The following is a 17697-nucleotide window of genomic DNA, read 5'->3' on the forward strand; positions in this document are numbered from 1 at the left end:
GAACTAATAATATTGAACTTTTTTACAACAAAATTTCTTTAGCCATCAAATCAGTCACCATCTCTTTGAAGTCGTAACACTTTTGTTATTTTGAAGAATTCTCAGTAACGTCCTTTTTGAGTGCGTTAATTGAAATTTTGAGTGGATATAATGAATGAGTTGCTAATAAAATTGCAAACTTACTTCCTCAGTAGGTATAATTCGGTCTCAATTAAAATATTTAAATGACTGGTACTCAGATGGAATGAACAATTATCCAAAAGAGCACAACGAACAAAGCAGTTATAAATTATCAAAACAACTCATATTTATTTATATATTAAAAACAAGGCTGGGACTGGAAATCCGGTTGTTGCCCTCAACTTTATTTCCAGATGTTGAAGTTAGTTAAATTTGTGTTCTGGTGGGTGGATCTTTTGTGGTTGAAGCTCCCAACCTGGAAGCTGGAGAACTGTGGGAAACAATAAAATGAGGAAGGAAACTGGAACACAGATGGAAATACGAAAGAAAGAAAGAGTAGAAAGAACAGATTTGAACAAAAGGAACTTACGCTCTAACATATGAAAAATCCTAATTTATATTTTTTAAAATATATCCAAACAGTTCTCTGTTCTATTCTCATCGTTGCAATCTATGGTGCTTGAGTTTTGAAAATTCCGCTAATTCTTTCAACACTCACTTCGGCGCATCTCGACGTTCTCGCCGCTACCACAATGATCATAGTCGCTATGTTGAACGACCAACAGAGAATTTTCAGGCGCCATAGACGCTTAGTGGAATTCACCATTAGATTTACATTTGTGTTTGCTTAAAACAAAATTATTGGATAAAGAGACAAATAGGAAATATCCTTTATTATTTAATAAAGAAGGACCCAAGACGGTATATATAGTAAAATATAGTTTCAAAGAAGTACTACCAAAGTATTCGTACTTTATATTCAATTAATCTTTCGGACTCGGCGACACATAAAAAATAATTTGTGACATGTTTTCAAATTTGACACTTCATAAAACTTAGCAAAGCTTGTTCCAATTGATTTTTGTGCGCCAAGCTCATGAGCGTCGAACCTACGGGTTTCGTGCCCAAGGTGAGTAATAAATTGGAAAGCAAAAATACTTTTGCGACTGCAAACTCATTAATCACATTTATTCTATACAAGTTATCCTCTTCGATGATACATTCCGATCGAGAAACGTTAATGACATATTCAATTTCAAACTTTTTTTTTTAATTGTGGCATTCTATTTTATTTTTTCGATGCAACAGAAACACAAAATACAGTCATTCAGTTTTACAGAAAATTGATCATCTGAGGAGCCATCTTCAAGATGTTAAGAAAATAAGTTTCTATCTCGATATTACATTAATTGACCCCTACAGTTAGATTCTGAATTAATTATTGTGTCACTTGTCACTTTTTAAAAAATTTTATTTTGAAAAATACAGTTTTTGGAATTTTAAATAGTACTCAGATAGATTCTACTACAACGGTTTCAATAAAGATCGTACTATAAAAAAAGTCAAAAACCTGTGTTTTGTAAATTTATAATATTTCATTTGCTCATTAAGCATGTCGGCCGGCAACAGTCTTCTTATGCTTACATTTCTATATAAATACAGGGATTGAAAATATAAAGAAAGTTGATTACTTTTAGTAACATGTATTTATTTTATTTGGAGTGTTTTAATCACAATATTGATACTATCAAAAATAATAAATAGGTTCGTTAATAGATACATATAAATTGTATATTAAAATTTGTTCATAAATATAAGAAAAAAAAATGCAACAAAATCACAGTACACTGATAAAATATATCGTAGATTATACTGGAAGTGAGATCAATACAATTGACATAATAAACCCTTACAGTACATCTTTGTTTATCTTATCTTATATACACAGAAAGATCCTGAATAGTTTTTACTTTATAACTAAACCTTCAGTGAATCAATTCTAGGAGATTTATTTATTAATATTATATTTTGTCTAAATATTAACTTTTCCACTAATAACCTATTATTAATTTTTGGTAAATGATAAACTAAAATAACCGATCCACTTAGAAAATTGATATTTGCTCATAAATTAATCATTTTAGAATCAATTCGATTATTTTTATAAATTGTAGTAACATTGATGTGGAATCTAACACGTTTTGGAATCCACAAAAATTAACTGACACGTCTTTTTATACAGGACGATATAAACTTTAATTTAAAAACCAAATATTCCTGTTCCCAAAGAACAATGACGTAATTGCAAAAATATATCAAATGGAAATAAGTTCATAGACAATATTAGAAACACATACAAAGGGGAACAGGGACGTAACTGTTGCTTTCACTCAGGCCCGCCACAGGTTACTTGCAAAATGATCGAAATACCAGCTGTTGTCTTCATTCAATAAACTAACGCTACATGGCTCAATAGAGCTCAAAAGTGACATGATAGTAGCTAGGTTTAGTGCAACAGTTACGCAAGTATAGTTTCTAACAAAAATTTGGATTGACTTCCACTTGATTCAAACTTAAATGTATGATTTCAAGAAAATTGCTTTCAAAGTACTTCTTTTCTTTTTTTCTATTAATTCAACAACAAAAATTTTATTAAATCGCTACAAGAGCTAACAGATGACAGTTTTGTTTTCTAGAGCAAAAGAATTCTACGCCTGGTTGTCATGTACGCTAGCGAGACTTAGGTGTTGAACAGCCGCGAGAAACGGCTGTTCAGCACGTGTGAGCGAAAGATATAACGCCGAATATATAGACCAGTGTGACGTAGCCGTACAAACACAGAGCTCTCCTGGCTCTATGAAACCTAGCCTGGTGACAGTAGTCAAGAGGGGCAGACTCAGATGGCTAAGACACTTGGTGCATATGCCTGAGGAGCGGTAGGTACGCAAAGCGTACCGGCAGAAGCCCGAGGGCCACAGATTGCCTGGGCAACCGCGCAAACGACGGCTAAATAACGTCGAAGAGGATCTTCGAGTCCTATGTGTGAGGGGGTGGAGGCGCCGAGCGTTGGACCGTAATGACTGGAGTGGTAGACGAGGTCAAAACTCTTAAGAGGGCCGTGGTGTCAGTAGTAGTAGTAGTAATAGTAGAACAAAAGAAACAATGACTTACTGCACTTACATGTTGAAATTAGAGTGATACTTGAAAGATGAAAGAAAAGTATGTCTTGCAGGTTTTCTGTAGTTTCCCTGTAACCTGGTGAACCGGTTCACGAATAATGTAGTCGCAGCTATACCCGCCCGCCCCCCATTTAAAATTTTCGAAAAAAAAACAAAATTTTCAAAAAACAAACAAAAAACTTCCAAAGAAAAAAATCCCCACTTCGCTTTTGCTTACTAGAGCTCACTTTTCGTTTTTTTTTTGGCAAATTTCGTTCGCTTTTCCTCCCATCCAGCTATGTTAGCAAGCACAACTAATAGCACAACTCCTGCTAATAAATTTTTCCAACAAATCTCTCTTTCTCTCTCTCTCTCTCTCGTGTATAATTGAGGTTTTTAAATTTGTGACTGTCCTTCGAACAAGAGAATTATGTCATTTAGTCACTTTCGTATTTTCTTATTTTGTTATAAATCTGTTGTTAGTTAATTTCCTTGTTTGTTCCTGTGTGAGTTTTATAACTGTGGAAGATCCATGTCCACTGTCCTTAACAAGTTTTGTTTTTACTTATTAACAAACTGATTGTGTTTTACATTAGTGAATGCTCTGCATCATCATCTCTTAATCATGTGCAATTTGTCCTATCACTTGACTTACTTTTCTACTAACTATTTGACATTTCAGTATTCGGAAAAAGAGGTTACGATGTGAATATTTTGCGTTGATTGGTGACAAAATTCCAAATATTTAGGAAGCTTCAGGTTTCATTCAGCAAATTATTGTAATTTTTTATTTTCTTTGTATCCAAAACATTTTTTTAAAATTACTTCAAAAATTTATATTGAAATCTATGATAGATTCAAAAAATGCGATAAAAAACGGGATTTACTATTTCCTCCCACATAAAGTTTTTTAAAAAAATACCGCCCATAGTTTCTGACATACATATCAATTCATCTTATTATGGTAGACATGAAACCAAATAACATATCAAGTATGTAAAAATTTTAAATGTAATTCCCAAAATTTCCTTAAATTACAGCCCATATGATACGTAACGTAATCTATTTTTTTCTAAAAATTAAATTAAGTAGTACGAAACCCTGCTTACATTTGGTCAGGTAAATTTTGATTCACCTACAATAAGTAGACCTCCCTTCCAGTAAAAACCTGTACATATTTCTAAACAGGGTCGCACATAAAAAATTAGATCGATAAATATTTCTATATCATGAATATATCATTCTGATGGATGAGTAAAAATTGTGTAAACATATTGATGGGACCTATGGCAGCTAGCGACATTGAAACTAGTTCGGACCAAACTAGATTGGGGCCGAAGACTACAGCTAAATTTTGTGCATTCATTTTGTTTAAATCAGATCTCTCCATTACCTGAAACAAAAATAAAATGTGAGAAGGTTCTTATTAAAACTTCGAAATAATAATTCAATTAAATTTGACCCTAACATCTACAGGTACCTTCATCATTGATTTTGTCATAATTTAATAAGAAATATTAAGCTTACCCTAGATAAAAATCGTATGATATATTTCAACACTTTATAATTATCTTCAGGAAGTTTTTCCATTACAAGTATTGATACCAATCTCAGCCTTTCATCATTATTCCAACCTACAATGAACAAAATGGCAATTATTCAATTCATGAACTTATCACTTTTAGTTCAAATAACAAATGATTGTGTAGATTCAAATTTGCTTTTAATTTCAATAATTTATCACAAAATTGATTGAATACTGTTACGAACGCGTCTCCGCCCTGGAGCCAGTCCTACCTAGATATAGTGAAATTCTAAAATTCGCGGAAGGCACGCGGCGCCTCTAAACCGCGGAATACATTTGATGTTTGTTTTATAAAAGTTATTATTTTAGCAGGCGCTTTATTCACATTGTTCCTTTTGAATAATTTCTATGAAAGTCGATTTATTTATTTGTTTTGTTTCTTTATTTTTTAGAAGTTTTAAGAATTCTTTTGGAATATATATAAGGAGTTTATGTAGCGCATTTTAGTTAGTTTATAATAAATAGTCGTAGTGAACAGACCAAAGCAGAAAGTCATCGAGGAATTTAAATGAATTTTTCTAGTTAAGTGATAGTCATAAGTGAATTATAAAAATTAGTTAAGTGTAGGGTAAAGTATTTAAATAAATTGAGAACGCAAGAGACAGTGTCTATTAATTCACCCCATGAATAGAAATCGTATCAGCATATATAAAGACAGTATAAGTGGAATAAGAAAATTCATACAACGATATTCAGTCTTCAGTTTCCACATATTAAGTTGGAATTTCTGGAACCGTTGGTGATATTCAAACTGAATACACTGTTTACACTACCAACACTCACAATTATACTGTCTGACGCGCGATGATTTGAATTTTAAATTAAAAATACTTACTTTGAAATTGTAAAATTTCATCATAAAGTTCGAATGTCAAGAGTGGTTCTTTCAATTCTCTCAAAAACTTCTTAAGTAATACCGCAGCATCATGTGGATCATCAAATGTTAGATTTTGGCCGGAATTCGCAATTTCCTTCAGACTTCTAACCTTATTAGCATTTGCTGATCTCCTAAATATCCCTTCAGTTTCAAGGGCTAAAAAAATTATATAATTTATCACTTTAAAATTTCGAAAACAATTCTAAACAAACAGATATGATAATAAGGGTACTCATACATTCCTAAAAACATTGGATGAAAGCAAAAATATTCTTTAGTTCAAATGAACAGTAGCAAACCTAGCATATCACTCAACAAGTCGTGTGCCTAACTAAGAAAAACACATTTGTTTTGGCAAAAATCGATTTTATAATAATAGACTTGTAGTTTCGGCAATTGCTTTTTTCGTTTAAGCTGAATTTCTTACTAGAGAGCATATTTTTGAGATCAGCGAATAGCCAGATCTGGATTATACTGTGGATGAGAAAGCAATTCGAAGGGTAATTTGTTCAATTTAACCATTTTTGTGTTCACTTGTAAATCGGTGCATTGTCTTGATGAAACAGTGGTTACTTCGGCATATGAGGCATTCAAGCGATCCAACAACTCTTTGTAGTATTTGCTATTGATTGTCTCTCCCTTTTGGAGATAACCTTCTAAGCTGACTTTTGTGTCTTTGGACGCTTCGGACGTAATTCACCGACTGAAGTCCACTCAGATGATGATTGTTTTGATTCCAGAGTGAAGTGATGGATCCATGGTTCGTCCATTGTCACATATCGACGAAGAATCTGATTAATTACGTGTAAACATAGCCAAACACTGCTCTGAATCATCAACATGTTGTTGTTTTTGATCGACTGTGAGTGAATTGGAAGACCAGAACGTTCACCATCATCGATGTCTGTACTACCACACTTTTATATTCAGCAAACCAATAACAAATGGTCCTTTTCGACGGAGCAGAGTCCGGATAACACTTTTGAAGCCATTTTGAGCTTGTACAGTTTTTTTTCATTAAGAAGCAATAATAAATTAAGACACGAAATTGTTTTAAATCCATTGATTTGAAAACAAAGTTGGTACTTCATAAAAGTCATATGTATTTGACATTGGCAGTGCCTCCTGTGTCAGTAATACGACTTATTGAGTGATGATATATTTCTGTTTATTGTATTAACAATTTAATTTTTTTTTATAATCAATGCACTACTGATCAGAAAAACATTAATAGAAAAGTTGTATATCGATAATTTTTTATGATAGGATCGGCAATATTAAAAATTTTTTCAGGCCTCCTATTTATTTTATTACAGATCTGCTGAACATCTATGTTTTAACCCCTTGTGAATACCCACCATTTAAAAGTTATATCTAATCTCTTGAGGTGCTTCTGGTACAAGTGGATGGAATCTATTTTATCGATAAACACCATAGGAGATAAAATTTTTCAAGTATGCATATCATATATTTTCATAACAACTATTGAACTTGAAGGTGAGCTGGAGATCTGATATAGAAGCACAATACTCAAGATTATTATATACAATTTGAACTTCAATTTCGAATTTGTATAATTGCTACAGGATTTAATAAATAATATAGAACAATCTAAAAAATGTATCATTCTTACTCACCATCAGGTTGATCTAAATATTCTATACATTGTGTAACTACAGGTGGGATGATAACATTATATTGATCTCTAATATATTGTAATGTCACTCCAAACTGTTGGGTCTGTGAAACTGGTTCATACAGACCATCTGGTATTGAAGGTGCAGGTACTTCTCCACCAAGTTTTTTATCATGCCTAAAATAAAATAAAATTTGAACTGTTCCTATGAAAATACACGCTATTGGGTAATGAAGGCAAGATTTAAATTTGCCGTTATTTACTATAGTAAATTGTTGATAACCCAAAAAAAACAAATCGATAGATAATAGTTTAGGGTTGGTAAAATTGGAGCGTTACACGTTACAACCACAATATTAAACAATATTCCAAAAATAAAAATGTAAATTTCATACAAAATATGGCTCATATAATGTTTTAACTTCGTCAACTTTGAAGAAATTAATTACAAAAATCCAGGAGACAATTAGAGATGCCAAACATACTGGCCGTCCAAAAACAAGTCGTTAAAATGTCAATATTTCTACTCGTGGGCAAGAATCGCAAATTGCAAGAAGCTCTCTACAACATATATACTTTAAAGATCTGCGTCTCCTTGCTTACCAAATTCAATTAACTCAGCATTAACTGAAGCCTAATTACCATACACAGCGAAGAGAATTACAGAGATATTACGAGCAAAATCAATTTCAGCGACGAACACATTTTCACCTTGAACGGTTTGTTATTGCCAAAATTTCCGCTTTTGGAGTTCTAAGAATCCCCATGCGATTGTTGAATAACAAGTGCATCCACAAACATGTCACATGTTCGGTATGCATTTTGGGCTGGAGACATAATTGGGCCATAATTTTTTGAAAATGAGGCTGGTCAAGCAGTGACTGGTGCTCGATATCTAGGCTGGCCATAAAAACTTTGCTTAAAAACGGGACAGTCAGATTATTTTTGCGGTTGAAGTGTAGGGTACAGGAAAGAACTCAAATGTGTCGGAAACTGATTAACTGACAGAGACAGCCACTGAGCATAAGCTACTGACACGACGCCATTAGTCTCTAACACATGAGAAGGGATAACGGAGAGGGAAATGACCTTGGCGCCAACGTACTGCCCAAGTTACACGTAGCCTGACACCAACGCGACTCGTGTGAGCAATCGGGGCAGTCTCTGTATGAGACATTTCTCGATTGTGTACTCTGTTATTTCGGTGGTGAGAATTGGCCTCCTAGATTGTCTGATTTAACATTATATTTCTTTTTATGGGGTATACAATCACGTGTGCAACAAAGGAGAAGATTCAAGGCTGCACCAAAGAAATTTTGACAAGCGAATATGTATATGCCAAGAGGTGTTATTTCATATATAACCCTAGCCTATGTACTTTATGATTTAATAAAAAAAATTCATTTAAAAGACTAAAAACAGCGTTTTCTATTTAATTCAAATCATGCGTTAATTTTGGGAGACCCTTTATTTATACACATGTGTGAAAATCTTAACTTGGGCGAATGTTTTGAGATGTTAAGCTGAACAACAAAAATTGTTTGCCGAATTCCTATTCTAATATAAGGTTAAAGAGAGGGATGCTAAAGGGAGTATTTTCAGTTTTTAGAATGTTTAAATACGTTGGGGACAATAACTAAAATGATTGAATTGATTGTATTTTAATTGAGAAAATCTAAAACTACCATAACCAAATTTAAACGAAGGTATTAATTTTGATATACACACAGTTTATTACAGGATTATGAACCAAAAGATGTCTTTAATGCCGACGAAAGAAATCCTGGATGACAGCCGAAATATTCAAAGGATGGCTCATTACAGTCGACAAGAAAATGATTGAGCAGAAACGAAAAATACGACGGCCGTATTTTTCAACCTCCGATAATTTTATTACCAAAAGTTTGGTACACTTACAGTTACTTTTTGACATAATCACCGAAGAGATTGAGACATTTGTCATATCTGTGGACAACCTTTTCAATATCCTCTTCAAAGAAAGTTGCCGCCAATATAGCCTAGCCGTTCAGTAACAATAGAGTACAAAACAAACCTTGAAACTTCTGGAAATTCCGTAGACAAAGCAATAATAGTGAATCTGCGGTTTTCTTTAACCATTCTGTCAACTCGTTGAACCTGGTCATCTGAAACGACAGATTTGCATCCTTGGTCCCCTTCATCATTACGGTCAAATATAAACTTTCGACACCATTCACGCACAATACCATCACTCATGAAGTTTTCCCCATACACACGACTCTTTCTCCGATGGATTTCTGCAGCACTATTGCATTCAGCCTATAGAAAACGAATTCGCAATTCACAGTTGGCGGGAGCATCTATAATGGCGGACATGTGTACGTGGCTGTAGCCGACTGACGCCTGAATGTCAAAAATGACGAAGTGTGTAGTGCGAGAGCTTCGCAGTCGCCTACAATGCTTGCCCGGTTTCATCTGCCTGTGTAGCGTCTGCACAAAGTGATCGGAGATGGAAAAAACGGCCCTGTGCAGCTTACAACATAATTCCGCCATTGAAAGCAGTGAAAGTTAAATTTTTTTCACCCAATACAACATCTAAGCAACAGCACTTAGATCAAGGAATAATAAAAAGCTTAAAAAAATAAAGTTGTTAGAAAACTAATAACAAACGTGGAAAAACAGTCATCTTTATCTATTAATGTATTGCATGCAATTAGGATGATAGACAAGGCTTGGAAAAATATATCTAAAACTACAATATCAAATTGCTTCAAAAGCTTTGGATTTTAGATGCCACAAGAAGAAGCTTCGGAAGAACCTCTTGAGCCGGACATGAATCTGACTGGAATAAACTTCAAAACATAGAAGTGCAATTTGAAGATTATGTGACATGTGATGAAGGTCTAGCTACTACTGGACCACTAACTTGTGCTGAAATCATCGACATAGTTAATCAGAATATGGATAACGATGACGTTAATTAAAATGACGTTGATCATACTGATCCAGCAAGTTTTGAACACACTACAAATTTTTGTTGAAAGATGTGATCATATCGAGGATCATGTATTCAGTTCATGGTTTGAGCATGAAAAAAAATTGATAAGAAATATATAATATGTAGTTTGTTTTAATATGTAAAAAATATATGCATATTATAGAAATTAAGTTGAATTGTTATTTAACTTAATTCCACAAATCGAAAAATATATTTAGAAATCGCGCCTTGGTACTTTAAAAAATAATAAACTTATTACTAAGTACAAATACTACAATCGATAAAATAAATATGCGTAAACTTACTCTATGACTTCACTTGGAATATCTAATTTTTCAATTGGGATAAAAGCGTTCAGTTCTTTTAGTCTGTGGATATAGTTAAGTTTTTTTCCAAATTTGGCACTGATAAGAGGCCTAAAAACTTGCGAAACGAATTTGAGGAAGCTTGTTGGATGGACTAGATATAACGCCTTCAAATTTTTCTTGTAATTCCTGTCGAATGCTTTGTATGCCTGTATTAACCAACCGAATGATGGTTTATTTTTGCTGGTCAGTCCATAGTGGAAATATATTAAGCTATAGTCTTGTTTCACATAACTTTCTAACGTATACTTCAAATAACTGAAATAAGAAAAATATTAAAATACCTAAGCGTAGCAGTTCATGTAACATATATCAAAATAATCTATAGTAGAATCGGTGGAAGTCTTCCATTACGTGACTCAGTCTTTAGATTGAAGTCCGCTTTTACTTCAAATAAAATTCAGGAAAATTAAGATTACACATCAGTGTAAGTAACATTATCTGTACAGTGTGATTTTTCACCAGTTGTTTATATTGTGGTATCTGAAATTCTTAGAAAACTGGTAATTTAATGTAAGTGTTAATATACAGATTAGCTACTTTTAAACTTTTTTAGGGAAACATGTTATTATCAAAACTTTAAATGATGAACAAAAAACAGAAAAGCATTAATAGAATGAAGAACAATACTAGTGTAGGTAAAGCAGGAGGTTACGATTTAATTACGTTTAATTACTGTTCGCATTTGTTCATTAAAAGGATTCGTAAAAAATTCCAGTTTAGTGTTTTCCTTTAAATCATTGGTTCCCAAACTTTTTTGTTACATAGATCACTTCCAAAATTTTTCTGCCCTACATTCCTACCAATTTCCAAATCTCGAAAAAAAAAACTATATCCATGGAAATTTGGATTGTAGCCGAGTTTCAACGACGAATTAACTGTTTTACTGCTTTGGGAGCCAACTCATTCAATAGTCGGAGTCTCTTAACAGGTTTTATCTAGACCTCCGGCATGGAATCCCTGGGTGGAGGGTTGGAGATCGAAACACCTTAGAATTCGGAGCCGTTAAGCCCTGAACACCGAATCAGTAGCCTTGGATTTCTCTTTTTTTGTTCTCCTCACTATTGATGTTGCAGCCTTCATCAAAAGCACTGGTCAGAGCTTAGACATCAATAGGAACCAATGCTTTAGGGATAGTGGGTTCCATGGTATCCGTTTTCTCAGAACCCTCGGAAAGAAAAGAAGGATTTGTCATAATCCCTGCTCTTGTAGGATCCTTGGATTTTTGACTAGGATTGCATTGTGGATGAGTTTCCACGACGATTAACAATTTTCAAAAAAAAGGTTAGAATTAATTGCTTGATAAGATTAACTTTTTTATAATAGAATCAACTAAACAAATTTTCAATTAAATGTGAATTTATAGCGCTGTGAGTGTATAACAAAAAAAAAACAAAGTTTCCCAATCGAAAAAGTGACTCTATCCAACTTTTTTGAAATCTACAGTGACTTAAAGCACAAGAACCAATCAATTATATTTAGAAAACATCGATAATCTTTTACAAAATGTATAATGGAATTAACCCAATTCGTTTGTTTCTGTTAAAATTAAGACCGAATGTTAATGTTTGAATAACGAATAATAGATCTTCGGGATACATAATGTACATTTTTTTATTAAAATTTAGGTTATTATTTGTATTTTTTATCATATATCAAATTAATCGATTAAGATTTTAATTAAGTTTTTTCTGTACCACCAGGAGCGTCCACGAAGTAAACTCCTTCAGTTCCATCATTTATTAATTTCATAATAGTATTACATACATACTTTTGATTTTAGTTCAACACACAACATTTGATAGTAAAGTCACTCAATTGTTTTGCCTTCCCTGAACCTTCCCAACTAACACTTTAGAAGATAGAAAAGTGTTTTAATACTTTTTCAGGAATTTTTTTTAATTTTTTTCTCTGTAAGAATCATCTTCGTACTCCAATGAATATTATTGAAAAAAATCGAATCATTTTTTATATAACAGAGATATATAGCAAAACTCACCTTAATAACAACACATGATCAATCTCTTTAATCTGAGGCAATTTACAAGCGTAAACAACAATGATCTTCCTTCCATCGGAATCATCACCTTTTACGTCGACAATTCCGTATTTCGAAATTTCTGAAAATTTTTCGGAAGCATTATCACCAACTTCGGGATACGAGTTAGAACAAAACATCAGACTATCCAAATTTTCTTCACACGCTTCGGCTAATTCTTCTTCGAAATTATCGTCGGTAAAATCGGAAATAGGCGAGCCCATACTATTTGATTCAGCCTGAATCATTTCAACTGAAACAAACGTTGAATGATTAGATGGAATAAGTGATTAAATAAGAGGCCTCTATTCCCACTATGGAATTCATGAAATATACACTACGTTAACAACTAAATCAGGTAACTAGTAAATGCTTGGTTTCCAGTATTACAAATGTCATAATTTCTAACAAAAATATAAATATTATGTTTATTGTACTACGTCTGTGAAACTAAAAAAATGATAAAGAAGTCATTTCTCAATAAAATTTTTCATCCTAAGTATTTAGCATAATAAGGAATAACCGAAGTTGTTATATTACATCACTCAATAAGTCGTGTGACAGACACAGGTGGCGGTGCTATTGTCAAATTCATATGACGTTTATGAGGTACCAAATTTCAAAATACTATATGAAAAATTTCATGGTATTTCGATCGGTCAGAAAAAAATGGCAGCCATTCAAGTGAAGCGACTTTTTTTGTTTTCAAAACAAAGAATACAAAACAATTTCGTGTGTTCATTTGTTATTGCTTCTTAATGAAAAAAAAAAAATACTGTACAAGGTCAGCAATGGCTTCAAATGTTTCATCCGGGCTCTGCTCCATCGAAAAGAACCAATTGTTATTGGTTTACTGAATTTAAACGTGGTTGTACAAACACCGATGATGATGAACGTTCTGGTCGTTAATTGGGGTGGTTACTACAGAAAACAAAAAATGTCCCCAAATTAGTTAGATCTAATCGTAAATTGAAATTGCATGAGATAGCTGAGGCCGTGTGGTTACAATTATGTATGAACATTTGACCATGAAATAGCTTTTCTTAAAGTGGGTGCCCCGTTTACTTACAGTCGAAAAAAACAACAATGTGTTGATGATTCAGAACAATGTTTGGTCATGTTCGCACGTATTAAATCAGATTCTTTACGTCGATATGTAACAATGGATAAAAATGGATCCATCAATTCATTCCGGAATCAAAAGTCAGCTGGGAAGGTTATGGCTTCAGTATTTTGGGATGGATGCGCATGGAATATTGTTCATCGAGTATTTCCAAAAGGGACATATAATCAATAACAAATGGTACAAAGTTGTTGGATCGTTTGAATGCTTAAACAAGGAAAAACGGCTTCATATGTCGAAGAAAAAATCACTATTTCACCAAGACAAAGCACCAATTCACAGGTCGATGATAATGATGGTTAAATTAAATCAATTACACTTCTAATTGCTTCCCCATTCACCTTATAGTCCAGACATGGCCCCTAGTGACTACTGGCTATTAGCTGATCTCAAAAAAACGCTCGCAAATAAGAAATTCGGCTCAAATTAAGAAGCAATTGCTGAAACTGAAGCTTATTTTGAGGCAAAAGACAAATGCTTCTACAAGTACGGCATTGAGAAGTTAGAGAAGCATTGGGATAATTGCTCTTGAAGGAGATTACGTTGATGAATAAAATAAAGTCACACGACTTATTAAGTGATGTGTTATATACATGGTGTGGCTACCCTATTTCTCATCATCTACCTAATAACGTCTGTCGCTTTTTTTTACGGCTTTATCTAACTCAAATTCTGCTATTTCAATACAGATTCCACCTTAGGAGTAATATATTGCAAAATTGTATGGTCTAATGAAGTATTGAGTGGAAATGCATGTTGTATTTTTCTGTTAAGTCTAACAAACTGATTCTTTGTAAATTTCAATATCTTACAAAATGTTATACTTCTATTTTTATTTGAAGAACTATAAACAGTATCAAAGAGTTCTGACCGCAGAACTGATTTGCCAGCGCGAGTTTTAAAGAAGTGTTTATAATGCCCACTCGAATATTTCAAAGAAGCCGTCTCATTCATTATATGTATTAGATATTTCATCGAGTTTGGAAATACGATACCTTGTCTATGCACGTTCCAAAACACGTTTCTGTCACTATTATAGTATTTGTGCAGTAGCTGTTTGAAACGAATGGAGTTTCCTAAACACTCGCCTAAGGTTAAAAACATGTCAGTATATTCAAAATTTGAGTACATTTTGATTAAAAATATCTAATTTAACAAATACCAAGGTTTCAGAAATGTAATTATTGACGTCATAACTATCAATGAATGACAATTTTTCATGACAAACTGAGAGAAAATACTATTGCCATGTAAAATTCAAAGTTAAATAATTATACTCAGCTATTGGGGGCCTTAGTGTGAAACAAACAACAGTTTGAGTCCCAGAACTTCAATACATTATCATCAAATTGTTGTTTGTTTCACACTAATGCCTTAAATAGCTCAATGTCCATACTTATTTAACTTTGAAAAACAAGATACTATACTGACTAGACTGAATTTTTGTTAAACAAAAGCCATCAGTCTCAATTTTTTAAAATGGGTCTCATTTACGTGACATAAATTTTCAATTCACATTAATTACTAATTAATAATAATAATAATTAATAACTTTATCAATACTTTATACCAGCATCGGTTATTACTTTATAATGTCAATGTTCAATAGTACTTGGTACGAACCGTGTAACTAGCGCCTTCTATAATAGACATAAAAACAAATTCATTGGATGTATCAGCTTTTCAAACATATTCGTATAAAATTTCAATACAATGTTGCCAGTATTTGCGGCAAAAAAATATGTATAATTTTTTTTTCTTCGACGCCCTTTACTTAAATACGGATGGCGATACGAAAATGTTTTACTGAGCGAACCCCAAATATTTTTCAGTTTTCTATCTAGCTTAGAGACGGGACCACCTTTTTTTCTAACACCCTGTATAGAATTTAGTTACCTTACATGAAGGCGGCAAAATTCTTTATTATTTTTTACTTTTGCCGTTTTATTTGTTCCTTCAAGTAAGAATACGAGTTTCTGTGTTTCTAATATGGCACTGGGTTCATATTTATTCAAGCCCGTCAACAAGTTAATAAAAAATAAGTTATATGATTAAAAATTCATATTATGTAATGAAACTGCATTAACATTAAACATCTGCTTTTCCGATAGCTATAAAAATATACATCTTATTACAACTGTTTAAACGCTTATGGCAAATCCGTCATGTATCAATGGTAATACGAGGAAAATAAGGAAAGAAGTGACATAAAATCATTTTAAAAATACTTCTCCTGGCTAGCAATATCCCAAAGTTTATTCCATGACTAGAAACATTTGTGGAGAAATTCTTTCAGAATGGTTTCCCTCTTTGTGTCTTGACCTTCTTAATACAAGGAATTATATTAAAGAGCCAGAAGTCGCACAGTACTAAATCTGGAAAGTAAGATGAATGTGGACAGACGAAAAGAGTGCGAATCAAAAAGAGTGATGACACGATGAAGATGAAAACCGTTGACCTATATCCAGGTCCATTTCTGTGCGCATCGCTACACATTTCTCCGGTACCTTCTACCATACCTTCTCTATGATCGGATCGTTTCTTGCCCTCACAAATGAAAAAAAAAACGCCTTGATGATTTTCCATTGAGAACTATTGTATAGCCAACTTCAATAATAATTTTGATAATTAAATACGGATCCTTCAATTCCATCAGTCCAAATGGTCGGACTCAGTTATTCTTCAGTAGGCTGCTGATCAGTCAATCTCGTATTTCATCGAAGAAATTGCACGTTTTAATGATGTTTCATGTCCTTAACCCTTGATTCCTAGCAGGATTCATGCAATTACTAATGAAGTAAAAGTATGAATAACATTGAGATATATAGCTTCTATAGGTAGTAGGTATTGAAATGTGTAGAAAATGTTACAAAGTCTGGAAAAAGGTGTGCATGGTAAGGCCATTATAAACCAGGTAATAGAGAAAGTATTAACTTGAACAGCAAGGCTACGTCCTAAAATAATTAAAATTCCCGAGATGGAACAGTAGTTGTAAAAAACTTAAGAAGAAAACAATATAAGCTGTTTTTCTAGATGTATAAGTACAGTAGATTGATTTTACGTAAAAAATATTATCTCCTGGAGGAAATAATGCGGATATTTTTGATAAGAAACAAACATGAACCTGAAATTCCTATAGATGAAAATAAAACAGCAATTATCGAAGAAGCTAACAACCATATTGATTTATTAGTACCAGATATACCTAACTCGATTTAACAGGCACTATTTAATTATATGCATGAAATTTTGATTTCATGTTCCTCTTCGCTATGTTTTAATTCTTGTTTAAGTTTATCGTGAAATAATTTAATTATAGCCTAGGTAACACTTTATAACACACTCGATACTAACCGATATTAGGTTATATTATGCTTTATGTCAAAATTTTCATTTTTGCCCTATCTACGTCCAACTCTAGAATCTCTAGATAACAGCGCCGCGCTATGGCTATTTCAAACACTTAGAATCAATAGATGGCGCTGAATTTGGCTTCTATAGCGGTTGATCAACAATACAATATGTAAGAGTGTTCAGTTTTTTATGCGTTTTTAGTGATTTTGGTAAGATTTTCTTTATTTTTGTAATTTCCGTTATTTCCTAAACGTGTTTGGGTGGTTAGAACAAAGTTGTGTTCAAGAATCAGTCTAGAAATGACGAAAATTGGAATAACCCATTTCAACATCAGGGAATATGTTGGTGTCAGATGCAATCGGTTTTTAAAGCGGGACATCTATTATTATGTGGCCTGGAAGGAACAAATTCAAAAACCACTAAAATTTTGTGTCTACAGATGTCAGGTCTAACTTCCCAGCCTCATGAGATAACAATTAATCTGAATGTAGTTAAAGATTGGAGGGAGAGGCTTGAATATCTACATGAAACTACCAAAAAGGTGCTCAAGAGTTTGATTGGCCACCAGAATAGGATTTTAACAATGAGTACATTTATAACACTACAACTTTTACCACGGTTTT

General features: G+C 33.0%; 1 protein-coding gene across 2 annotated transcripts in view; it reads right to left on the minus strand.

The window, feature by feature from the left end:
• Window positions 1–50: 50 nt before the first annotated feature.
• LOC130453300 (rho GTPase-activating protein 1) overlaps window positions 51–17697 on the minus strand; it is a 35297-nt gene continuing 17650 nt past the window's right edge. For both annotated transcript variants that reach the window (XM_056792960.1, XM_056792961.1), the window contains 6 exons: window positions 12559–12850; window positions 10500–10817; window positions 7219–7394; window positions 5540–5737; window positions 4647–4753; window positions 51–4512 (listed from right to left, as the gene is read on the minus strand). In XM_056792960.1, the coding sequence (XP_056648938.1) occupies window positions 4342–4512; window positions 4647–4753; window positions 5540–5737; window positions 7219–7394; window positions 10500–10817; window positions 12559–12850 (1262 nt within the window). In that variant the 3' untranslated portion in view covers window positions 51–4341. The remainder of the gene's footprint in view (window positions 4513–4646; window positions 4754–5539; window positions 5738–7218; window positions 7395–10499; window positions 10818–12558; window positions 12851–17697) is intronic.

This window comes from Diorhabda sublineata, chromosome 2 (genome assembly GCF_026230105.1).
Source record: "Diorhabda sublineata isolate icDioSubl1.1 chromosome 2, icDioSubl1.1, whole genome shotgun sequence".
Classification (NCBI taxonomy): Eukaryota; Metazoa; Arthropoda; class Insecta; order Coleoptera; family Chrysomelidae; genus Diorhabda; species Diorhabda sublineata.